The sequence below is a fragment of the Ursus americanus genome, chromosome 13 (assembly GCF_024610735.1).
Source record: "Ursus americanus isolate L20-20 chromosome 13, mUrsAme1.1.p, whole genome shotgun sequence".
NCBI lineage: Eukaryota > Metazoa > Chordata > Mammalia > Carnivora > Ursidae > Ursus > Ursus americanus.
The window spans coordinates 3832157-3858369 of NC_142139.1; the positions used below are offsets into that span (position 1 = coordinate 3832157).

Sequence of the window (26213 nt, forward strand, 5' to 3'; positions counted from 1 at the left end):
ATTAATCCTGATTCGATCTCTTAAGAGTTCGAACTTCCCTTGAATTTATTTCTTGAAGGAAAAACAGAACGTTACTGGACTGTGTTGAGAGTCTGTCGCTGCCCTTTGGGCTGGTGGGACAGCGTGCCTGGATGGTGTTCCGTGTTCTGTAGTGACTGAGCAGTGCTGGGAGATGAGGAACCTCTCTTCTCCCTGAACTCGGAGGGACAGTCTCCCTGGTTCTGTCAGGTGGGAGTGTTTCCCAAGGAAGAATCTGCTATAAAATCAACAGGAAGAAAGGGATTCGAGGAGTGGCTCTCAGGGTTATCTGAAAAGCTAACAACATTGGTTCACGTAAACTTACTTAGAAAAGTAAATAAATAAAATAATTCGGAAGCCCAGGTTAGTGCCACAATCTCAGTAACTGACACCCTTTTACTCAGCTGCTATGAGAATGTATTACCAAAATAACAGCCTGGTGACTTCAGGTAAACTTTTGGATCTCTATAAAATGTAAGGGAAAAGCTTATTTTACTCTAAAATTTCTGACTTTTCTTGAAGCCACAGTAGTGCTCAGTGAACTTGGCATTGAAGGTAGAATCCCTGTTTTACATGCAGTCTTACGCCTTGAATAACATTGAGTGTAGAATGTTGATTTGGGCAAATACTTTTAAGCTTGGCTTTGTAAAGAACCCAGAGTCTTTCTATTAATTTAGATTTTCAGTCTTTCGTCAGAAATCTTTGTTACTTGATGGAAAACTGTATTAATCATTCCTAAAAGATTACTGAACATGTAGAACTTATTTTCAAAAACAGGAGAAGCCATAAATAATGCTTCAAATGGTTCAGATAAACTTTGATGGAGTTCACTTAACTCTGTTTATTCTAAAAATTTGAGGGAGGAAGTTTGTTATTTTAATGAACAAAGCTTTAATACTTGATCCTCTGCTTTTCCAGAGTTATTTGACTGTGTGTGTGTGTGTGTGTGATGTCCGAGATTAAAACTAGAATAGTCTGCTACCCAGAAAAAAAAAAGGTAAATCTAGTATTGTTGATCCATTACCAGTGAAGTCTAATCTTTTTTGATATCATAAATTGCCTGACTTTAACATTAATGATAATAGACAGTTATGCTCTTTAAATCAAGTTACACAAGTTCAAGTTACTTGGGATATTTTTACTTCTCAATTTTAAGTATTTCAGAGAAGTCCTTTTTAAAACACTACTTTAAAAATAGTTTATACTCACTTGTATTACGTTATTTCTTAATTTTGCATCTGCATCCATTTAGTGGTCAATTAGTATAATAAAGCATAATACTTGATTCTTCTGTATCTTTTGGTATGGCCTCTGAGCTCACCCAATATTTTTTGTTGTTTACCTGGCATCTCATTTAACCATCACTGTTCTATGTGATGTGACCTTTCTCTTCAACCTTATGAAATTATTTTCTTGAGTTTTAATGTCTTATTTATTCTCGAACTAGACTGAGCTCAGCAGCTCTTTGTTAGCCATTACTTAACTGGCTTCAGTCCTGGTGCAGAAAGGGTTCTGCGTCAGCCGCCCGCCCCCCAGAGTCTTCCTACTCCATTTAGAAAGCTGAATAGTGAATAGAACCTCATGGATGTTTCTTCCATGAATTTATTTCCCTCTTCATGTGGCATATTTTGACAAATGTGATTTCTAACTGTAAGAAACAAAGATATAAGATAAATCATGTTTTTTATCGTCCTATGCCAATGGCTAATCATTTGACACAGTCCCTTATTTGAAAATGTGAGAGAGGGAGAGGTAAGGCCAAAGGATCTGAGGACCAACGAAACTGCTTACTTCTTATCAAGTGGTGGTTTTAGATTTCCAAGATATTACCATGTAGGTTCAAGGACACGTAGGGGCGGTGGTTGCTGAATAAACTTCTGTCATTCGTGATCTTAATAAACCCCTATAGACCTGTTACCCATAAATTATCTACATCAAGCTAAATTAAAGTACCACACATTGTCATATCCTTGACAGAACCGCTTTCTCACCCTACGAGCAATCTCATGGGGGTTCTGACCTCTAAGAGGAAATACCTAGAGCATGGATGGTTAGTTCATTCTTGAGCAATAATGTCACCTTACCCTCCTTCCCAATGTGAGAAACAGGATTTTTTGTTTGCCTTTTTTTAGCCGTCTTTGTTGAGATCACTAATGCATCTCTACTCTCTTTTTATAGGATGATGTATTTTTTAAATATGGCAAAGCGTCTTAGAACTAAAATAATGGGTTTGTATTAAATGAAACCAAAACCCAAGGTTCATAAATCACGTACCCAGGATTAGTCATGGCTTATTCGTGGCCGAATACAGAGACGAGGTTTCTGGTCTCTTCTGATCCACGGCCTGGGCGTGTATGTCACCGTTAGGTTATTTTCTAAACTTTTAGCCACGGAACCCAGATTTCAGAGGACGTTTTGGGTAACCCGTCCAAAACAGAAAGAAAAGCAGAGCTCCTTTAGTTAAGATGGGGGCCTGGAGACACGTCTGCATAGTCTCCCCGAGACTGCCCTGAAATGTACTTCTTTCTCCTCGGTACGATTCACAGCACAGATGATAGGTATGGCCCTTCCCTCGTTCCCAAGCATGTCCACAGCACAACAAACTAAACCCGGGCTGGTTCTACTTTGCTGGAGCATTTCTGTCCCCTGTGTCGGAAAGAGAATATAAATGGAAAAGTTGGGGGAGGCAGGTTGACCCAGCCTGGGAGTCACAGCCATAAAGGAAATGTCAGGTCTTCCGTGTTGACTCTGGAACATTCTCACTGTGTGTCAGGAAGCAGCAGCACAGGAGATCTGCCTAAGAGAGTCTCCTGAACTCGGAGGTTGGCTCTTCAGATGCAGTGCGGAGGAGGGGGGCGTCACATTCCCTTTAGTTTGCCCCAAGAAGGCATCGGAAGCTATGTGCTCACTTGTGGATTTTTTTTTCCTCAAAAAGTGGCAAAATGACATACTGAATAGAACCACCAAAGTATCCGATGCTGGCTCCACTACTGAGTAGCTGGGAATTTTGGGCAATTCACTTCACTTCTCTGTGCTCATTTGTAAAATATGGGTAATGACAATATCTGTCTCATAGTTGTGCTGAAGATTAAATACGATGAGTAAAGCCTTTAGAATAGCGTTTGGGCGATAGTAAATACTATACAAATGTTAGCCACAGCTCTTATTCATAAGTCTAGGTCCTGTAAATCTAAATCATTAATGGGATACAAATTCAAAAAATTTAAAACACTTAAATATTCCAACCTAGTGTTAGCTAAAATATTAATTAATTAATTTTATTGGCAGAGAGCATCGAGCATAATAGTGGTCAATCCCAGCTAGCTTTGCAGGATCGTAATGTTGATAACGTTGTTTAAAGTATATGCTTGTAAGACTTTTCCCAAAAAAGGCTTTCTTAAAATAATATAATGCCAAAAAGATAAGATAAATAAGATTTGCTAAGGCCCTAGAGAAATGTTCACTTTTACCTAGTCATTATGCATGATCATTATTTCCCTAGGGAAGAAAAACTGCCCAAAGTGGTCAACCAACCTTTTCTAGAAAACTCTTTAACAGTCGATAATCAAATACAGTTTTCTGCTTGCACTTTGGTGAAAATCTCTGCAGAGAAAGTCTGTTTACGTAGGCAGTTATCTGCTGAAGAACAGTAGTGTCTTTGAGAAGGGCATTTTTGTTTTCAGGGGTTGGTACCACTTTCAGAATAAAGTGGAGCAGTTTTCACCTCCTGTAACAGGCAGGATTCCAGAGCCTTCTCTTCAAAGTTAGGGTCTTCTTTTTCCACTAGCACTTTGGTCCCTGTCTTTATTACACCCACATATTTGCTAAATATGTAATTCACATTTGAAAGGCTTTACGATTATTAAATAGAATGTTTAATTAAAATGTTGCAGATTTTCTTACCTTTGACAAACTTTGAACTAAAATCTGATTTGCATCTATAGGACACCATTTATTAGAGGTTTGCATAACAATTGTGCATGAATACATAGGTCAGAAGGCTTATGTGAAGGATGGTAGGCATACAGTGAAAACGTTGGACACAAAGGACCCCAGGGGGAAGGTTATTTCTAACAAGCCAGAAGTTATAAATTGGCATTTGTTTTTAAATTGGGACTTGGCGGGATGCCTCCTGGGTGGCTCAGTCGGTTAAAGTCTGCCTTCAGCTCAGGCCATGATCTAGGGGTCCTGGGGTCCAGTCCCACGTCAGGCTCCCTGCTCAGTGGGAGCCTGCGTCTCCCTCTCCCTCTGCTGCTCCCCCTACTTGTGCTCTCCACCCCCACCCCCGCCGTCCCCATCAAATTAATAAAATTTTAAAAACCGGGAAAAAAAATTGGGGACTTGGGGAGAGGGGAGACTAGGCTTTGTAACCTCACTGGGCCAGGAGTGCTGTCTTTGACAGTTCATTTCTGGGTCCAGGAATTGTAGCAGGAAAGGTTTCTTGGACGAAATGACATTGAAGCTCTGAGACCTGGTCCATGAGAGGCAGGTATGTAAGCAAGGGGGTAGGGGTGAGAGGAGGTTTAGGCAGCTAGAAAAAAAATACTATATGTAAAGACCTGATGAGAGGGGAATATCACATGCAGGGAACAGAAGTTAAGTAAATGTCACTAGAAGCACAGGATTTAGAGAAAGGAAAAAACTCATCTCAAAAACTGAACTTGTGAAGGAAGGCAGAGGCCAGGTTATTAAAGGTCCTTGCAAGCAATGTCAAATGTCAGAAGGAGGCAACACCCTCTGAGAGCGGTCTGGAGAAAAAAATAAGATAACTGGGGAAAGGTCACCTGACTGGTATTTATTATTATGGAAATTATGGTAATTTTGTTTAGTGGTAACAAAGGCAGTAAGGTGTTTTGTTGGTTTGTTTTGAGGAGAACCTTTATCTTAAAAGGGCAGACTGAAATATGTACGGATGAGATGAAGAGATATCCGGGATTGCTTCAAAAAAATCCAGGGTGGGGGGGAATGATGAAAAAGATTTCCTGTGACAGTTGCTGTGGCTGGTAAGGTTTGCTACACTGTTCTCTCCACTTTCACTAGAACACGTTTGAAATGTTCTGTTGTAAGTATGTTTTTAAAGTCAAAATAAGCAATGGGTTTGGGCCATAGAGAGCCATTTAAGGGCTTTACAGAAGCCGGTGAAGCAGGAAATGGACCGGGAACAAGCCCAGAGAGGGAGGGCGGGCTGCACCAAATAGCCAGTGGTCAGTCCTGCCCCTCCCGGCGCGGTGGCCCTTCACTCTCTCCTTGGGCGAGGTTGTTCATGACTCGGTGTCTTCTTAGCAAACCGCTCTCGGGGTATTTTCACTTTGGACTCGACTAGTACAAAATGCTACTGGTGCCTAATATTCTTAGCACTACATCGGCTTTCTTTTTATTTAAAAAATGATTTTTTTATGTATCTTTTCGGTGTGATGAGGGAACAGAAGGCAAGCTGAAGACAAAGCATGCAACCTCCCTCCCACCCTCCTGGGTGGGACATGTGTGACATTCTTCCAGGAAGTTCCCAACTATCTTCATGTTAATGCCTTGCTAGAGAGGAAAACAACCTTAACTTGACAGCGGCAAGGCCTCCGGACCTTGTAGGTCCTCTTTAGTATATTCAAGTTCTTTGGAAACCTCCCTTTTTCCTTACGTCCCCCAACCCCATGGTATATAATCAGCCACCCCTCACAACCCGGTGCAGCAGCTCTTTCTGCCCACCGGTCCTGTCCCCGTGCTTTAATAAACCACCATTCTGCACCAAAGACGCCTCAAGAATTCCTTCTTGGTCGTTGGTTCTGGACCTCGCCCCACCCAATCTCACCTATATTCCAAAACCCCATCAGGTGGATGGATTTCATCCATTTAAGGTTTGTTGTGGCTATTGATACCCTGCCCTCTGGAAGGAAGGATGTTAGGGACCTGAACTAAGCTGGAGAGAGCAAGAGTTATGTAAATTGATGGAGGATTAAAATGGATAGGACCTGGAGTGATTGTCACTGAGCAGAGGAGAGCTGGAAGCTGAGATGATTAGTTAAGATTTTATTTGTCCAGTAAACCCCCCAGATGGAATCATGCTTTTTCCTTCAAATGTTCCTCATCAACCCATAATCCTTTTTGACATTCTTAAAATGTGCCTCTGAAGTATAGTTACATATTAACCAGAATGTAATTTTTGGCCTTGTTCAGTATAAACTTCGAAATTGGGCTCCTAATCTCCTAATACTGCTGCACATTATGCTACCGGAGATGTTAGAAGCCTCCCCCCCCACAAAAAAAAGGCCAAAGTGGGGGGAAAAAACCAACCACTTCTTTTCTAGCCTGTTACTTTGTTTCAATTTTTAAAATACAGGTTTTAAATAGCATAAGTATATTTTTAAAAAATAATTTCAGGTAATTATTTATAGTCAAATACTTTTATTTATGTAGGGTCACCAATGAAAATTAGATTCAATGGAAATAAGATTAAGTATGGAATTACATCTTTCAGCTTCCTGATGCTAATTGAACATTGAGTTTATAGTGTTTCCTGGCTACCTCGTGGTATCATGTTCAGGTTTAGAGACAGTGCTTTTAATCATCCTGTGTTTTCGAAATCTGCTTCACTCTGTAGAAAATAATTCTGACCATAGTTTACTCCCAAGGACAGACCAGTGCTAAACTGAATAGGAAAACTACTTCACTGATTTTCTATTTACTACTGATTTGTAGAGCTTGGCATTTTTATTTTTTAGAAATATTTAAATTCCAGTTAATTAACATACAGTGTAATATTAGTTTCAGGTGTACAGTATAGTGATTCAGCACTTCCATACATCACCCAGTAGAGTTGGCATTTTTAAAGGCCATTTAAAACAAAGAAACAATTTTACTTTTTAAAAACTTCCCTCAGTTTTCATTTGTTTATCTAGACTTTTAAAATATATTTTAATATATGTCTATATCTATATATGTCTTCAGTCTTTCCCCTCTCCCCCATTCTATGTTCATTATTTGAATCTTCTTTTCATTTTACTTCTATCTGGTGTATGGTTTTACCAAACTTCAGATGTTATTTCAGGCTCTAATCTAATTTATAAAAGTTGTTTTTATTGCTCTTTGGTCTTTTTTAAGTCACTTCTGGCTGGAAAGATTGGGGGGAGTTACTTAACCAAAAAATCCCGTGAGAATAGGAGCCAGCCTTCTCTTCTGCTACCTTCCTTTGCACTTCGAGCCAAATTCTGCACAAAACGGAAGGCCAGAAATAATTCTGTCTTCTGTGTTGGCCATCCACGTGTTTGCCTTACCTTCCAGGCTTTCAACAGTGAGTGTAGCAGTTACGACATATTTAACCCTTGAGGATTGCTTATCTTGAGTTTGGTCACTCTGTGTCATTAACCTTAGGGTACAGTTTTTTGAAATTTTCTATATCCATTCTATCCTACCTGTTAGGATTCAATGATAAAATTTCTGCATTGTAAGTCCATTTGAATTCTGAATCCTCATTAGGTATTTGCTGTCTTCAACCTTTCTGTTCTCACATAATGCCTTTGTTTTTATTCTTCCTGTGATTATAAAATTGCATCTTTAAACTTTCCTTAAAAGTCTCATGTGGGTTAAACATTTCTTAGAAGACAGCACTGGGGTGAGCAATTAAAAGTCCACTAAGATGAATATAATTGGAATATTAAACACATATTAAAAATGGAGAAGAACTCAAAGGCAAAAATCCATAATTGAGTAATTATTGGAGCATTTCCAGTGGAATCCCTTTTTAAAAGTTTTAAGAAGTTATATTGGTACAGGTTTCAGAGGCTATTTGGGTGAATTGGGTCTCAGCAGGTTGGAACATAGATGTTCTTGATACACCTTTGACTTGATGATACACTGTTTTTTTGGGGGGGGTTGTGTTTTTTTTTTTTCCTGATGAAGAGTGTTCTTGTAAAATGTTTACATGGACTGTTACCTCATCAGCCCAAAGATCCAGTTTGAATATCCCTCCCTTTACTTTCTTGCCCCATCCTGTTTTATTTTTTTTCATAATAATTGTAATCTTTTTATTGTTGCTGTACATAGCAGAATGGAAGCTCTGTGAGGGAAGTGATTTTTTTTTTAAACTGTGGTATTCCTACAGTGTTTCCTAGAATAAACACTAAATACCCTTGAACGAGTAATTATCTTTGTCTTTTTAGGCAGTAAAATCAAAACATGCCGCTTATTTATTTTTTCAATACAAAACGTAAAATGTTCCATGTAATATCACCTTTCCAGTAACCGTGTAATTTATTTACATACACAGCTCAGTTTTCCCCCACAGTAAAGAATCGTGCTGTATATGTACGCCACTTTGCAACTTACTTTCTTCACCTAACATGGTGTGATGGTATGATAGTATTTTATTGTACAAATAAAACATCTTTACAATGTAACTAGTCCCATCTTGATGGACATTGTGGTTTCAGTCTTACAGGTCCAGAATCACCTATCTATATTTTCAAAAAATAAAGGTCCAAAAACTAAAGGCCCTCCCCTTCTGTCTGTCCCTCCTCCCCTCCTCCCCTTCTCCAATTTCCCCTACCTCCTCCTCCCCTCAATAACCCTTGGTGTCTGAATACTTCTTGCACTCACCAAAAGCTCTTTATTGCTTTATTTACCCAGCGTGGTGTGAATATTTTCACATGTCTGATTTCGATGTACCAATGTTTGAGCATCTGGTGTTTCCCAGATCCAGCAAGGGGGTAGTGGAGAGCGGTGGGACCTAATATACGCTGTACCTACATGCAGTTGTTTTGAAAGTCGAAGCTCTGAATTTTAAAATGCATCTGTTGCCCCAAAATTCTGATGAGTAGATTGGGAAAACAATCTTTTCATGCTTAGGCAGATATCTTTAGATAAATTCCTAGAAGTGATTCCAAAGTGTGTAATATATAGCTTTTGGAATTAAGGAAAAAAGCACTAATATAAATTTTTTAAAAAAGAAGATATGGAATTAGAAATTTGTAGTACTTGGGATTGTTAATAATATTTATGAATTTTTGCAAACTGGCTAAAGTGGATGTTCCCAATCATTCTTTCAATTTTTATTTTTTTAAAATTTTTTTAAGATTTATCTATTTATTTTAGTGGGGTAGGGGAAGGTCCGAGGGAGAGGGAGAGAGAAACCCAAGCAGACTCTGCACTGAGCATGGAGCCCTTCCCGGGCTCAACCTCACAACCCTGAGATCAGATCTGAGCCAAAACCAACTTAATCGACTGCGTCAACCAGGTGCCCCCATTCTTTTAATTTTTACAAATAACTTTTTTATGTGGAATAGGGACTGTTTTGAAAACCATAATTTATTTAACTGATCATTGGGCAATTTCAGGTTATTTCTGAAGTTTTATTGTCACAGAGAACAGAGGACAAAACCTATGAACTAAGTACAAAAAAGCAAAAATCCACCAAATATCAGGGAAAAAGGTTTTTAAAATGCTTAAGTACACAAGCTTATAAAACATCCACTGTGCTCGAAAATGACCAATATTTGAAAAGAGGGCTTGAGGATTTTGCATTTTTGACTGAAATGTCTCGTCTATCAAATCCAGTTTGGCTTGGATTTTCTGCTGCTTGGCCCCTGACCCCTGGCTTTATTCAGGGGAAACAATACTGAATAAGTGACTGGTTTTGTTTTGTGAACTATTGAGTGGCATCCATTATATGGAAATTTATAAAGCAGCCCTCACCCCTTTATTGCAAATAAACCCTGCAGAATTAAGTCTCTTTTTGCAAGTTGACGCTAAGGCTAATTTAATTGTATGTGTGTTTCCAGTTAGGGCTGTAACACTTCAAATAGCTGTTAGTTTACCAGGCTGTGCCCAGCAGCAGCAACAATGCAGATGGGTCTAAAACATGAAAAAATGTTCAAAATCATTAGCCATCAAGGAAATTCAAATCAAAACCACACTGAGATACCACCTTACGCCAGTTAGAATGGCAAAAATAGACAAGGCAAGAAACAACAATTGTTGGAGAGGATGTGGAGAAAGGGGATCCCTCCTACATTGTTGGTGGGAATGCAAGTTGGTACAGCCACTCTGGAAAACCGTGTGGAGGTCCCTTAAAAAGTTAAAAATTGAGCTACCCTATGATCCAGCCATTGCACTACTGGGTGTTTACCCCAAAGATACAGACGTAGTGAAGAGAAGGGCCATCTGCACCCCAATGTTCATAGCAGCAATGTCCACAATAGCTAAATTGTGGAAGGAGCCGAGATGCCCTGCAACAGATGACTGGATTAAGAAGTTGTGGTCCATATATACAATGGAATATTACTCAGCAATCAGAAAGAATGAGTTCTCAACATTTGCTACAACATGGACAGCACTGGAGGAGATAATGCTTAGTGAAATAAGTCAAGCAGAGAAAGACAACTATCATATGATTTCTCTCATCTATGGAACATAAGAACTAGAATGATCGGTAGGGGAAGAAAGGGATAAAGAAAGGGGGGTAATCAGAAGGGGGAATGAAACATGAGAGACTATGGACTATGAGAAACAAACTGAGGGCTACAGAGGGGAGGGGGGTGGGGGAATGGGATAGACCGGTGATGGGTAGTAAGGAGGGCACATATTGCATGGTGCACTGGGTGTTATACACAACTAATGAATCATCGAGCCTTACATCGAAAACCGGGGATGTACTGTATGGTGACTAACATAATATAATAAAAAATCATTATTAAAAAAAAAAAAAAAAAAAAAAAAAAAAAAAGATGGGTCTAAAAATGCAACATTGTAGACTTGTATTTTTTTATTGCACTTAATTGAGGCTGAGGGAATACAGGAAATAAAGAAATTTCAGTTGATAAGTACTTCCCTAAAAGCCACAGAAACAACTATGCATGGTTTTGGATACTTTTAACTATAAAATAATACATTTATAATGAAAACATTTTTAAACGTGGACTGTACACAAATGTAGGAAGGAAAAAAATTCATACTCCTACCACTTGCAGCCATTCTTAATATTTTAGTGTGCTTGTGCTCAGACCCTTCTGTACATGCATTTTTTGCATACTTGAAATTGTACAACACAAAATACCTTTTTAAAAACTAGCACATTCTCCCTTTTAACTCTGTCAATACTATTATAGTTAAAAATACCATCAGCATTTTCTTGATTAGAAGAATGATTAATGTGGAAAATTAGAAAATACAGCGTGGAGTAAGGACAAAATTAAAATCATCTTAAGCGCATCAAGAAGCAGTATTAATATTTGGTATATTTTCTTAAGATTTTCTTTTCTGTATGTAATATACACCTTTACGTTGCTGAAATCATACTGCATTCCTCATCATTAAAATCATAAACATAATCTTCATAGAACTGTTTGAAAATACTTTTTCAAAGATGTGGTTGAATACTTTTATCGCAGAAAATTTGGAGAAAAATTACGAAGTACAGAAGAAAATAAAAATAATTAACAAATCTCACCACCAGTATTAACAGCTGATATTCTTTTGGTGTATTTATTAACTGATTTTTAAAAATTCACACATTTACATTTTTATGAAAATAATATGGTGCTCTTTTTTTTAAGATTTTTTTATCTTAGGAAGAGAAAGAGTGCGGGGGCGGGGGCAGAGGGAGCGCATCCCAAGCAGACCTGTTGAGCACAGAGCCTGACTTGGGGTTCCATCTCAGGACCCCAAGATCATGACCTGAGCCAAACCAAGAGTTGGAGGCTTAACCAACTGAGCCAGCCAGGCACCCTAGGTGCTGTTTTTTAAACAATAAATTGAATGTATTTCATGGATGCTTCAAAATGTCTACTGCAGATATTTAGATGTATTTAATGTACTATATATGTTTTAATGTACTTCACAGATGCTTCTAAATGTCTCCACTAGACATTTAGATTGTTGTTTCACTGAATATATTTTTGGATACTGTTTTTTTTCCTGTATTCTATAAGACATGTTCTAAAATAAATTCTCAGTAGTAGAGTTACTATGTCAAAAGGTATAAGCATTCGTAGAGTTCTTGACATGTTTAAAAAGAGACAATTTCAAAAGCATTATACCAGTTTCTGATCCTACCAGCAACTCATTGCAGGTTTTTTGTTTTTTGTTTTGTTTTGAGAGAGAGAGCATGTGAGAGGTGGGGGGAGAGGGGTGGTGGTGGCTCGAGGGAGAGGGAGAGAGAATCCAAGTAGGCTCCATGCTCTGCTCAGTGCAGAGCCCCACAGGGACTCAATCCCAGGACCCTGAGATCATGACCTGAGGCCAAAGTCAAGAGTTGGACGCCTAGCTGACTGAGCCACCCAGGCACCCCTCATTGTAGTTTTTATGCTCCTTTTCAATTACAGCTTAAATTATAATTTAATGGATTTTGTTTCAAGGTCACTTTCTAGTGTCCTTATCCAGGGATGAAATAGGGTAGAAGTTGGTGTGTTTACCTGTCAATGAGGCATTCTGTAGGAAGTTGTTGTTATTAGTAATTGGGAGATATTTAGTCACAGGAACTCTTTTGCCTAGGATATGTCAGAGGAGGTGTGGGGGAAATCAGCTCCAAATAGAAAGTAAGGAAATGAGTTCTGGCCATGAGACGGGCCCTGGCCACTTCATCCCTTCCTTGTGTTTCCTTTCCTGCCCATTTTCCACTTGCCCTGTGGATAGCCCAGCAAAAGTGATTCTCTGTTCCCAAAGTGTCTCTTTCCATGCTCTCCCAATTACATTTGAGGGTGGATTTTCTCGGTGAGGGTCCTGCAATTACCTGGCTTTAACATAAAGAATGTAAGCATGAAAAGCTGACTTCATGTACAAAGACAGCGGAGAAACAAGGCGCCATGTGGAAGCCTGGGTTAAAGAATCGTAATTATATTTTATATATTCTTTATATGGAAGTTGTGTATATTTATGTGATAATTATATATTTGTTTATATACAGTAGTTTCAATATCTGACCTTTTTCACATGCTAAGTTTCGTTGTGGTTATGTTTCTATTGCTATGGTAGAAATGTTCCAGCATAGGTAATCCCCAGACTTCCAGCACTGTGCTGCTGCGTCACCGTGCCTACCCCCAGTGCGTACCAGTCTGGTTTCCCATCCAAATACTCTCAGGGCTCTCCTGCTTTTGATAACAAGGATCAGTGCTCCCCTTCCAGTGCCTCTCTGCACTCCCCAAGTTATAAACTGCCCTTACACAGAACAAAGTTTAGTTTGGGCCCCTAAGAGCCATTTAAATGCAGCCCTGGGGCACCTGGGTGGCACAGCGGTTAAGCGTCTGCCTTCGGCTCAGGGCGTGATCCCGGCGTTCCAGGATCGAGTCCCACATCGGGCTCCTCGGCTGGGAGCCTGCTTCTTCCTCTCCCACTCCCCCTGCTTGTGTTCCCTCTCTTGCTGGCTGTCTCTCTGTCACATAAATAAATAAAAAATCTTTAAAAAAAATAAAATAAAATAAAATAAAATAAATGCAGCCCTGATGTCCTTACTTTTCCATATATATATTTTTTCTCTTTTAAGGCTCCATTGTAAAAACTCTTACTCTTTTACTTTTTTCTTTTTTTAAGATGTCTGTTGGCAGTCATTTTGAGAATTCAGATACTTAGCCACTAACATTTACTAAGACAATATTTAAATATAATGGTGTATAAACCAAATTTCCTTATTTCCTCCAAGTGAAAGATTTTCAATATGCCAACTTTGTTAATAATTATGGAAATGCACACTTTGTGACAGTTTCTTTTTAATTCATTAGGAAAAGTGAAAATTCAATAGGTAAATATTTTATAGCTATATTTCAGATACCACTATAACACTGACATTGTTGCATTCCTTGAAATTGTTAAAATGGCATTGTTAGACTCAGAAATTTAATCTTTTAAATTACTTTTTTGCTGCCTCCCCCCATCCACCCCAATGTGTGCTAATCCTTGTGTTGGATTGGGTTTGGAAATCTGGGTCCCTCTTCAAAGACCCAAAATTAGGAAACATAAATCATTATTAGGTTTTTTGCAGAAACAAAATCCTAGATTAGAAGCATTGGTCAAATAAGTGCTTTTGAGAAACAAATAATGTATTTAAGTACAACATAGCAGCTTAAATTCTGAGAGAAGCTAGAGCCAAATATAGTGACCTTAATGGCTTTGGAGAAAGTATTGCTTTTTATGGCCTCATACCATTTGAAAGCAGTGGCTTGTTCGGCCGGTCATGCAAAAGAACATTTTTGTGGTTAGCATAAGAAAATGAGAAATGTAGGCTTTATACAGACCTTTCTGGGTCTTCCATAGTCTCGTTCCTTTCCTGTTTTTTCCTTGCCTTACAGTGAAAACCGTGCTCTGCCTTGAGGAACCCAGGTGGGCCAGAGCACAGGACTTCAAAACACAAAGACAGACCTCACCGTCATGCTCCCCGTGCACCTTTGCCCTCTACGGAGGCCTGTATAACACCACACCCAAATCGCAACAAGCAGATGGGGCAAACCTGCTGAAGGTGCAGATTCTAGAAGCTTCCTTCTCAAGTTTCCAGTGGTTAATTCTTGCTACAAGGAAGTGCCCCCCAAATCTCTCAGGTTGTGTGTATTAAGCTATTTCTTGAACTTGTTTGTTGGCACAGCACTAAGCAGAAATACAGTAACCATTGTATTTTAAATACCTATCAAAACTAGACTTTAGACCTCTTCAAGGAAATGGAATTGGAGTGTATCTGGGTGTCATTTCTACAGCAGCGCTGGGGGTTGAGGAGGCTTCCTGTCCCTCGGCAGCTGCCCTCTGCCGTAACCACAGCACGTCCTAACTGTAAGCCTGATTAAATGCTTCTCCGGAAGCCTCACCTTGGCCCCCCCTCCACAGCAAGATCTATTAGCTCCCTTCTGGTGTTCTTGCTTGCAGGTGATTTCACTCAGATCTCAAAGCGGTAATATTCTAGTAACAGCAAGCGAAGTTTCAAGATGCTGTTTTTAAATACACATTTAAATAGGCTATGAAATTGTATTAAATATCCCCACAGTTTGGTCACTGTGTGTTAGAGGGAGAAATCAATAGGTGTATTTCTTTTTCTTTTCTTTTCTTTTTTTTTTTTTTAAAGCTTTTATTTATTTATTAGCGAGAGAGCTCACAGAGGGAGAGGGAGAAGCAGACCTGCCCTGGGCAGGGAGCCTGATGCAGGAATCCATCCCCGGACCCTGAGATCATGACCTGAGCCAAAGGCAGATGTTTAACTGACTGAGCCACCCAGGGGCTTCAATAGGTGTATTTCAAAGTATTCTGAAGGACATTGGAATAAAGGAGATTTATTAGAGAATTATAAAATCATTTTTAAGGAACAATTCTTTTTTTCCTTCTCATTTTTTATCATCGGTTTTCCAGTAATGAGATGTGCTTCCAGATCTAAAAACATTTTTGTTTTTGTGATGAGGAAATACACTGTTGGGGCGCCTGGGTGGCACAGCTGTTAAGCGTCTTCCTTCGGCTCAGGGCGTGATCCCGGCGTTATGGGATCGAGCCCCACATCAGGCTCCTCTGCTATGAGCCTGCTTCTTCCTCTCCCACTCCCCCTGCTGTGTTCCCTCTCTCGCTGGCTGTCTCTCTGTCACATAAATAAATAAAATCTTTAAAAAAAAAAAAAGAAAAAAAGGAAATACACTGTTGACTTGACTGTGATCTGTTTACTTAATTAGAAGGAGGTCTTCTAATATCATTTAGAATATGTTGTGTGGTTTGGAGAGAGTATGTGAAACCGTTTCACCCAGCTTCTGCTTTTCTTTTAGACCTGCCACTTGTTCTTAGGAGAAAATATAAGCTCCAATATCAGACTTAAATTATTTTTAAAATATTACATGGAGTTTTTGAGGTTTCCAGAAAAGTCCTCATTTCAATAGGTAATCTGCGTCCTAGTCGAGTACTAAGTATTAAAACCCAGGGGAGTCGGTTTCTAGGTATATAGATCTTTGAGGTAGATGAGGAAGAACAGCAATGTGGAAGCAGGTAATTATCGCTCCTGTTTAGTTAGGCTATAGTTCAGCCTTGCTGATAGAGCCCCCCAGGTGTTGAGAGTAAACAGTGCTGGCTGCTTTGTTTGACCATTAAACAGGGAGCAGGTAGTGCCAGTAGTGGGGGGGAGGGCAGCGGGAGTGACTCGAGTGACCAAACACCTCTCCTAATCATGACATAATTACAGTGCAGATGACCGAGAGCACACGTCCGTCCGTTTAAATGAGAGCGGCCTTCTTTTGCTCACGTGCTGAAGAGGATAAGCATTTTTGACACAAAGGCAAGACTTCAGCCCAGTTTATTCTCTGAGGCCATGGGTATATCCTACTTCACTGGCAGTGAATTCAGAAAAGATGAGTGGGAAGTAGCCTACTTTACCAAACACTGAAAACACCAGATAAAGGAGGAAGACAAGACCAAGGGAGTCCCTCTATCCCCACCCTCTGGAAACTCCCAAAGCTTTCCTAGATGTATCCAGAATGGAGGTGGGGAGGGGGATTTAGGGCAAACACAAGCCAGCCTTCAGGCAAAGGGCTTGATGTGTCCCCAACTCTACCCCCGAACTCTAGAATGTCTGATTTAGAGTGTATCTAAAGGAAGTTAAAGAGGTGTTTTAAATATTCCCGAGTCTGTGACCTTGTTTTATAGCCCTCCTCTATCTGCAGTTTCCTAGTCAGTCTGTCTGTCTGTGTACCTATCTGGTGTGTCTCTCCAACCTGTCTACACCCTCATTCACTTATTCATTTATTCGCTCAAATATGCCACATTGCACTGTGGATTGTCACCTCGTCTTTCCCTGTGACTACAGCTGAGTCCTCTCCTCCTCTTGGAGAACCTCAGTCCCCAGTCCCAGGGTGGCAGTTTTGTCTTTCCAAAATACCCTGGAATCAGATCAGATCATCGGAATTCTGCAGCCATTGCAATAAAAAGAAGAGCAGCTTAGGGCGCCTGGGTGTCTCAGCTGGTTATTGACTCTTGGTTTCAGCTCAGGTCATGATCTCGGGGTCCCCTGCATCAGGTCTACACTCAGTGCCGAATCTGTTGAGATTCTCTCTGCCCCTCCCCCAGTGCTTGCTCATAGTCTCTCTCCCTCTCTCTCATAAGTAAATCCTAAAAAACAAACAAACAAAAAATAGCAGTTAGGAAATAGAAGTCAGATTTTAAAACATCCTGTGAAACGTTGTGCAAGTCAAATCTTAGGGAAGGTACTTTATTGTATCAAACTTAAGTCAGAAACAATTAATACAGGCTGAGTACTAGTCCCCCTCTCATGCTTCACGATGGCCTGGAGATTATCCCTTCTTGTGAAATACTCCCAGTCCCACGATTTTATTGTTTTCCCATTTACACAGCTAATATTTGCTCTGTGTAAATAAGTATTCCTTTCAACAAGTATGAAATTGTCTACCTCACCAGTTAAAGTGACTTTTTTTTTTTTTTGGTGAGAAAGTAACAGACCATCTTGTGTTTTCTTTGAATACAACTCAGTAAATTTTGATTAATTATGTTAGAGAAAATCTTTTTTTTTTTTTTTTTTTTGGTCACTTCCTATTATTTAGTTACAAGGGTTTTTTTGGAGCATAGTTTACACAAATTTTCTTAAGTGGTTTGATTTTCGTTGGTTGGTTCTTGATTTTTCGTCTGTAGAAAACTTAGAAATGTGTATTGCAGAATCACTGCTGGAGAAGTGTTTAACTGATGAGTACTATACTTGACAGGGATACGTGAGCCTGGAATACAGTAACAGAGTGTGGACTAGCCCTTGGTTTTCTGGTACCTTAAAAACAACTTATCTCGAGGCTGTAATTTTTTTTTTTTTAAGAAGGTTAATGGGGTTATTACTCACATAGTATAAAATTCATGTAAGGACACAATTAAATGATTTTTAGTAGATTTACCGAATTGTGCAACCATCATCCCTGTCTAATTTAGGACCTTTCCATCCCCCCAAAAGAAACTTCCAGCCCATTTGTAGTCACTCTGCATTCTCACCAGCAGCCCCAGGCCACCACTGCTGTAGGCTGAATCTTTCTCTTATAACAACTAGATATGGAACTAATGCCCAACGTTCCTTATTAATAAGGGATAGTAAATCACTACCAGAAATCAAAACATCTGTCCTCTACCCAAGCATTCCTCTCCCAAAATGCAGAAGTTCAGTTTTATCTTTTAAGTTCAAAAAATTCTTTTTCAGATCTATTCCCAGAGTGTTGTCACCCTACAAAGCCTGCCCATTTCCCTAGTTTTAAGTCTGTCACCATACCTATACAGATGTGGCACCTTGTGGCAGTATGAAAACTTACTAGAAAGGTCTGACAAGGACTCATGTTACTTTTGTTGGGAAAGTATTTCACAAAAATACATGATATTTTATTAGTAAGCTATAGATTCTTTTCGGTTTTCAAGAACTCGTTAGTAAAATACTTAGCAAATCTTGTGAGTGCTTGAAATAGAAGCCCATGATTGATAATGATACCCTTGTTTACTGCAAGCACATTAGTACTTACTTATTTTAGGTGAGGAATTTTATAAGCAAGCTAAGGTCTAAGATTTTTTTTTTTAAAGATTTTATTTACTTACTTGACAGAGAGAAAGACAGCCAGTGAGAGAGGGAACACAAGCAGGGGGAGTGGGAGAGGAAGAAGCAGGCTCATAGCGGAGGAGCCTGATGTGGGGCTCGATCCCATAACGCCAGGATCACGCCCTGAGCCGAAGGCAGATGCTTAACGACTGAGCCAACCAGGCGCCCCAGCTCTAAGATTGTTAATTAAGAAAAGCTAAGATGTCTTGGTCTCTGAAAAAACTTTATGGGCATGCAGTATCTTAGCTAAAATGGATCTTGTTAATATAAAGTGATATAAACTTAAATGGTAGTTTATTAGTAACAATAACTATAGTTAAACAGTAGGTATGAGTAATGGGAAATACTTAATTGGCGACTTTCCCCTTCTCCTCCTCCCACAAGAGGGGTAAATTATATATTAAATTTGTTTCTAAGTGTATACAAATTTTTGCAAAATTAGAAAGATTTAAAAATGCCTCTGATGTTATCTAGGGGATTTTCCTATGTATTTACATATCTCTTCTTAAAAAAGAAAGCTCATATATGATTGTCATTTGTTTATTTGCTGACTATATTTTTGACCTCTTACATGTAATGGCACTGGAGGTGGTGGTGTGCCAGTAAGAACAGGGGCTCCTGGGGCACCTGGGTGGCTCAGCTGGTTAAGGTCTGACTCTTGACGTCGGCTCAGGTTGTGATGTCGGGGTCGTGAGATCAACCCCAGGTTGGGCTCCACACTCAGTGCAGCGTCTATTCTAGATTCTCCCTCACCCTCTTCCCTTCCCCACCAGCACCCCCTCTCTCTAACTAACTAACTAACTAACTAACTAAATAAATAAATAAATAAATATTTAAAAAAGAGGAATAGAATAGGGGCTCCTGAGGTCAGATTGCTTGTTCCAGTCTAGGCTCTGCTCCTTCTACCTGTCTGATCTCAAGCATCTCACTTCATCTCAATTTCTTTAAAATACTTCCTAGGGTTATAATGAGGATTAATTAGATAAGTAGTATTTTCTGAGAACTACATGTGACTGTTTTATTCTACAACTTGACTTTTCAATGGCTTTATGGTGACAACTAAGTGTTTTTAAGTCTGGCAAAGCTTTTATGTCTGTGAAGAAACTTACCAGGTGTTGGTTTCCATTGATTTTCAATTCAATAACATTGTTTCAAGACCTAGTTTTTCCTAAGCTTTTGAGCTCCATGTATAAATTTCTTTTATTCATAATTCCAACTTGCAATGTTAAACACATTTTCTTTCGTCAGTGTCTAACTTCTTTTTTCACCAGATGACCTCTTTTTAAACATTAAAATCCATATATAAGCTTAGATAAATTTCCTTAATTTTTAAGCTATATTTACATATGTAATATGTCTTCTTAACCACTTGCAAATGCACAATGACGCTGGCACAAAAATCTAGCAAGTAAAGCACTTCTGAGCCCTTTGACTGGAGCTCGTGTCTACACTCGGTCTCTGGTCCAGGCTGCCGTCAGTGAGCATTGGGTCAGGACTGCCGAGGAGTTTCACACTGTACCTTTTCTGACAGCCTGAGTATCTCTCACATGGCCCCTTTCCCACTTTTTAAAAACCATAACCTCTGATGTGAATTATTGAGATTCCTCATCTCCTATTCAGATCTAAGTTTGTATTTAATTGGATAATGCATTCTTCTTATGTAGTATTTATGTACTTGTCTCATACGTTTATAGTTACTATATCAAAACAGTATTTTATGTTATGATAACTATAATTCATTTAACTAATCCCCTGTTGGATGTTAGATTATTTTCAATTTTCTCTTATAAATGACTGTTGAAAACATACTCGTAGGAATATTTTGTGTACCTTCTTATTTCCTTTGGATATGCTCAAAATAGAATAACTGGGTGCCATTACCCCATTATTACTTAAGGTAATGTAGCCTAATGCCTACACTGTGAATCTTGGAATCATTTTGTCAAATTAACAGGTAAAATGCTATTGAGATTATTAAGGGGAAATGACTAACATATGTATGAATATGGTAATATCAAACCCTTTATGAAACAGAGGCGATAGAAATAAAACAAACTAATAATGTGTTTTCTTGTAATTTGACAAAAAAGATTCTAAAGTTCATTTAGGGATGGAAAGAAGAGTAGATATTGGCACACATATGATATGCTATTGGCATTGAAGAATGTGGCTCTATATAGGTACTTCTATTCCCTTTATTGAATACTTTCTACCCCCAAAACCAAGTGGATATTGGTCTGTATCAAATGCCTTTTTTGACTTCACTCAAGATAATCATGGGGCGCCTGGGTGGCACAGCGGTTAAGCCTCTGCCTTTGGCTCAGGGCGTGATCCCGGCGTTATGGGATCGAGCCCCACATCAAGCTCTTCCACTATGAGCCTGCTTCTTTCTCTCCCACTCTCCCTGCTTGTGTTCCCTCTCTCGCTGGCTGTCTGTATCTCTGTCGAATAAATAAATAAAATCTTAAAAAAAAAAAAGATAATCATATCTTTTCTATTTACATATGTTTATATTTTATTACAGCCCTTTCCTAATTGGAAACCTTCCTTGCATTTCTGGAGTACATGGTCCTTCGTCCCCCCAAAAACCTAACAATATCAGTGTACTAACAGTGTCGGAGTTTTTGCACTTGCCTTCAAAGGAAGATTAGTCTATAGAGGTCTTTAACTTTTAAAATATTCTCTAGATTAGCTTCTGGTATTTTGCAATGCAAGAGGACTTGGAAAGCTTTTCATCTGCCTCGTGCTCTGGCATTAGTACCCTAAACAAATGAACTAATGGGATTGCCATTCATTGAGAGAAACTACTGTGGCTTTTGTCACTTTCCCAGATACTTACTGGTAGGAAAGGATCACCATAGGGATGAATATGTTGTCGTCATCATCTTGATGACAATCATCATGCCCAAGATTGGTAGACACAGGATAAATGGGCTTTGTATATTCAGTCTCCTTAATGAAATCCCAAGGAAAATATCAATCCTGCTACTAATGACGATAAATGGCTTTGCACTCACAAAGTGCTCTTGCTCCCCGGAGCACAACGCTCTTCATGATTAATTATTTCAGTCATCCTCACAGTTGTCCCATGAGGTGGGTGGCTGAGTGCTTCCTCTTAGGGAAAAAAAAAAAAAAAAAAAAAAACCAAACAGGTAACTAATTGGATTTTCTTCTGTTCTAGATTCTATGTTCTAGAACTGGATAGCTACCTTATAAAGACTGCCAGTATGTCCACCAGTGGACCTGGGCTTCAAAAATCACAGGCTTCTTTCACATACGAACACCAGGCGAGGAGCAGATGTAGAGTAGTAAAGTTGGAGGGAATTTTGATGAGTTTGGTAAGATGCTGTGCGTGGGTTAGCCTACACTTGGTGAAGACAGTCAATGGCCGGCTTAGTGTTTTAGCATCTATGTTAGAAGTGGTGATCCATGGTGTCAAAGGTTTGTTTTCGCAAATATCTTACTGAGGCATCTCTTCGCTATACTTACCCTTCCCACAACATTGTGCTAGGGTACTACAAAGAGTTCTGTCAATCCTGGTTTGTGAGAGGGCCCCTGGTCCCTTCTCATCCTGCTCTCGTGTATTAGTGTCTGTGGCTTTTCACAGAGACCAGAGAAAAGTATGATGTCCACTTCTCAGCGATACCTCTTAGCCCGTCTCCATCCTCCAGTGACCCTCCATTTCTCTCCAGGTCAACTCTCCTCATGCTTTCACTTCCCCAGAAAAGGACAGTGCCTCTCTGTAGACACATCTTGTCAGGAGAACAGGGATACAACTAAAACTATGTTTTGTTTTGTTTTGTTTTGCTAAAAGATTTATTTGGGGGTGGGGGAATGAGTAGGAAGGGCAGAGGGAGGGAGAGCGAGAGAATTGCAAGCGAACTCCACAGTGAGTGCAGAGCCTGACTCGGGGCTCGATCTCAGGACCCAGAGATCATGACGGGAGCTCACGACCTGAGCCGAAATCAAGAGTCGGACACTTCACCAGCTGTGCCACCCAGACGCCCAGAAAACTCCATTTTTATCTAGTGATCACTCCCCAGTAGTTTTTTGTGCCTTGAGTTCTGTGTCTTCAGTTAGGCTGCAGGCTCTTCGGGGGTGCTCAGGTCAGCGGGGTTTCTGTGAGCTCCTTTTGGTCCGCCCGGAGCTCCCGCGCTGGGCTGTTCGGGCGGGTCCACGCCCGTGGGCGCTCTGTGGTCCGTGCTGTCCGCAGACCCTGCCTGGACTGACTGTGCCGTTTTAGCTTTTCCCCTTTTGCTTTCGTTCAATAAAGGCTTACTTTTCCCCTCTTTCTTTCATTTTAAATAAAGGCTTGCTTTGAATTTCCCCTCCCTGTGTTTTCCTGACGTTCCTGGGAAAGGGCGGCCTTGACCGAGTGGAGAAGTCCGCTCAAGCTGTGCAGTGTACTCAGGGCGGGGGCTAATTACGAGGGTCGACGCTTCTTCAGGTGGCTGCGCTCTGCAACGCGCGGAAAGACTGCTGTCCCAAATTGAGAACAGCTGGCGCCTGTTGCCCCGAGTATAAAGGGTTGGTGCAGCTGCCCTGTGGCAGGAAGCCGTGGCTCTGTGCAGCCGGCCGCCGAAGCCCTCTCCTCGCGGGTGTCGCAGTGAGTGCCCGGAGCTGGTCCTCGGGGCGTCGGCTGCTGGGAGATGTCGCGGTGCGGTCTCGGAATGGTCCTTGCTGACTGACCATGCCAGCTGCGGGGTTTTACCTTTCCAGCAACAAGTAGCCTGCGATCCCTCAAGGAGACGTAGCCCAGGCTGTGTGCGTCTTTTCACTGCATTATCTGGAAGGCTGTCCGCTCTCCCGTGTCAGGCTTGTGTGTCTACGGATCCAGGGGTAAACGGTGGCAGTGCGGTTTTCGGTATCTTGAATGTGTGGTTCTTGAATCTGAAAGTGGTCGCTTAAAAAGACTCCAGTTTTTTAAGGGAGGAAATTAAAAAATGGACTCGTTGGCCAATGGGGAGAGTGACAGTTACTCAGTGAGCAGCTCGTCCCAGTCTTGTGTTCTTGCGGGTTCCTAGAAAAGCTGCAGTCTTGGGAAAGAGGGATGTGACCTCTGGAGAGGTTCTAGCTCATTATGACTTCATGGTTAGCAACAAGGAATGGTGTCTGATGAAAGCTTTGCAAAGTTGGGTCCTGACTTTTATTTAAAGAAATTTTAAAGGAATTGATTATTAAAATGTTCCTATTTATACTGACATCGGCTCAAAAAGAGACAAGAATTCCAAGATAGAACAACTCCGTATCTTACAAATAAACTCCATCTCAACCGCATTAACCATGTTCTGACGATGTATTTATAAAGCAAATGGCTTTGGTATTTGCTTCCTTATTTTGATAATGTTTTTTGTTTTGGATGGTTGACAATTGGACAAGCAGTGTCTGAAACATAGTTTTTGTTTTCTTTTTGCAGGTGGGATAGCAACACGTCTGGGAGAAAGAAAATTGGCTTCCTCCCTTGAAAGCGGCGAGCGTACCGCAGGCAGCTACGTGGAGGGAACAGTAATCAGATGGCTACCTTCTACATTTTGTGCTGGGAAACAGAATCAGTTATAGGAATCCATGTGGATCTCGGAAATAGAAGGATTTCAAAAAGTTAAGTTTGCACAAAAGAACAAGAACTTTACCATCTCCTTTTTGATCTGAAGACTGGGGGACAATGGATATTATAGAGACAGCAAAACTTGAAGAACATATGGAAAATCAAACCAATGATCCTGCAAATACTTACACAAGACCTGCGGAGCCTGTCGAAGAAGAAAACAAAAATGGCAACAATAAACCTAAGAGCTTGTCCAATGGGTTGCGAAAGGGCACCAAAAAGTACCCGGACTATATCCAAATTGCTATGCCCACTGAATCCAGGAACAAATTTCCCCTGGAGTGGTGGAAAACAGGCATCGCCTTCGTGTATGCTCTTTTCAACCTCGTCCTAACAACTGTCATGATCACAGTTGTACACGAAAGGGTGCCCCCCAAGGAGCTCAGCCCCCCACTACCAGACAAGTTTTTTGATTACATTGATCGGGTAAAATGGGCATTTTCTGTATCAGAAATAAATGGGATTATATTAGTTGGATTATGGATCACCCAGTGGCTGTTTCTGAGATACAAGTAAGTAGGTCTACTCAATTGGGGGGGCTTGCCATACGTTCGTGTTTAAGGGGGTAGATGTGTAATTGAAATGGTCTTCCTCAGTTTTGTCTGATAAATGTGGTCCTATCCAGGCATTTGATGACAGGAAGCAACTGAAGGATCTACCGTATTGAGGAAATAAGCATTTATTGAGCAACTGTGTATGAGAGGTAACCATAAGGGTACTACAGATGTCCGGTGGTTGGTGATTCAAGGTTGAAGAGTTTAAGGTGCATTCCTGATTTCAGGCAACTTGGTGCTATGGTATCTGCGTGACAAATCAAGAGGCTTAGAAAGGAACAACATTCACTTCATCATGCTTTTGTTATTTTAGGCTTTTAACAGGTGGGGAATGGAGTCGCTGGGGAACTTTCCTCTATTACTCATTATGTGATGACTATATTGGTCTACAGTCAATAGCATTCTTTGTGGTTTGCTTCTGTTCAGGAGTTTGCAAATTGTACATTTTTCTTTTGCCTGTTGGCGATCGAGTCACAGGAGTTGAAGAAACTGAATTTAGACGTGGGTCCATGCAGTTTGGGTGTTAGGTTTCTAAAGTAATCGTGCTGTCCAGTTTGGCCGTAGCACCACAAAGGAGCCTCAGTTGATGGGTTTCAGTCTCCCTGTTTTGGACTAGGGGCAGTCAGGAAGTAGTAAAGCCACGTACTTTTGCTTTAAAGACACTTAAAAATAGGACATAGCTCTGAAGTGGTTATTTTTGCTTCCCTGTGAAATCTGACTGCTAGGCCATAAAAACAAGGCCCCTCAATTCCCTTTTCATCTCACTTACCCTTCAGATGTTTTGTTCTCTACTAAGATTCTAGCAATTAAATCACTAAAATATAAGTTGGATCAAAACATTGCCCATAAACGGAGGCTTTTGAAAATGTAATGTGTACTAACTTAGTCGATACTGTTCAAAAATTCACAAATGGGATTTCTGCATTAATGCCACAAGATCATTTTTAGAAGAGAGAATTTATGCTCTACTGTTCTTTCAATTGCTTGTTGCTTTGAGAGTAGAACTCGGTCTCTCTTTGCTCAAGAGTTCCCCAAATTCAAGTTTGCAGTTTTGGAAGCTTGTTGCACAGACTGAAGTCATTCCTAAACGTTCTCCTCAGTATGGGTAAGTAAACCGCCGCTGTCAACTGCCTTTTACTAGAGCTTCTTGCTGCCAAAGGTGTTGAGTTATGGTATGCTTTATGCCAAAAGCAAACAATAGGGTTTTGAGCTTTAGTGTTTCTCTTTTTGGTGTCTACAGTTGACACTGAAAATAAGAGAGCCTACTTAGGCCAAAAGTGTTTGCTTTCTCCCTTAATTTAGACCATCGTTTTATTCATATATACATGTGAAAAGAGACCTTTTCCAGGGTCTGGTAAGTAGCTGGCTTCTACCTAGAAGCACAGTCTCAGTTTGTTTGAATCTTCGTCTGGACAGCTGTTATGAACTGCCCCTCCCTGAGCACCTTAGGTTTTACCAGGTCAAAACTCGGGGGTGGGGGGGGCCACCTGGGTGGCTCAATCAGTTAAGCATCCAGCTC

General features: G+C 40.3%; 1 protein-coding gene across 8 annotated transcripts in view; it reads left to right on the forward strand.

Annotated features, from left to right (window-relative positions):
- SGMS2 (sphingomyelin synthase 2) overlaps positions 1 to 26213 on the forward strand; it is a 93741-nt gene that overhangs the window by 49327 nt on the left and 18201 nt on the right. For 7 of the 8 annotated variants that reach the window (XM_087866383.1, XM_045799208.2, XM_045799206.2 and 4 more), the window contains one exon: positions 23952 to 24652. In XM_087866383.1, the coding sequence (XP_087722509.1) occupies positions 24198 to 24652 (455 nt within the window). In that variant the 5' untranslated portion in view covers positions 23952 to 24197. Of the gene's footprint in view, positions 1 to 13495; positions 14535 to 23951; positions 24653 to 26213 lie in introns of those variants that run through there. The other variant, XM_045799209.2, reaches the window with a different exon arrangement.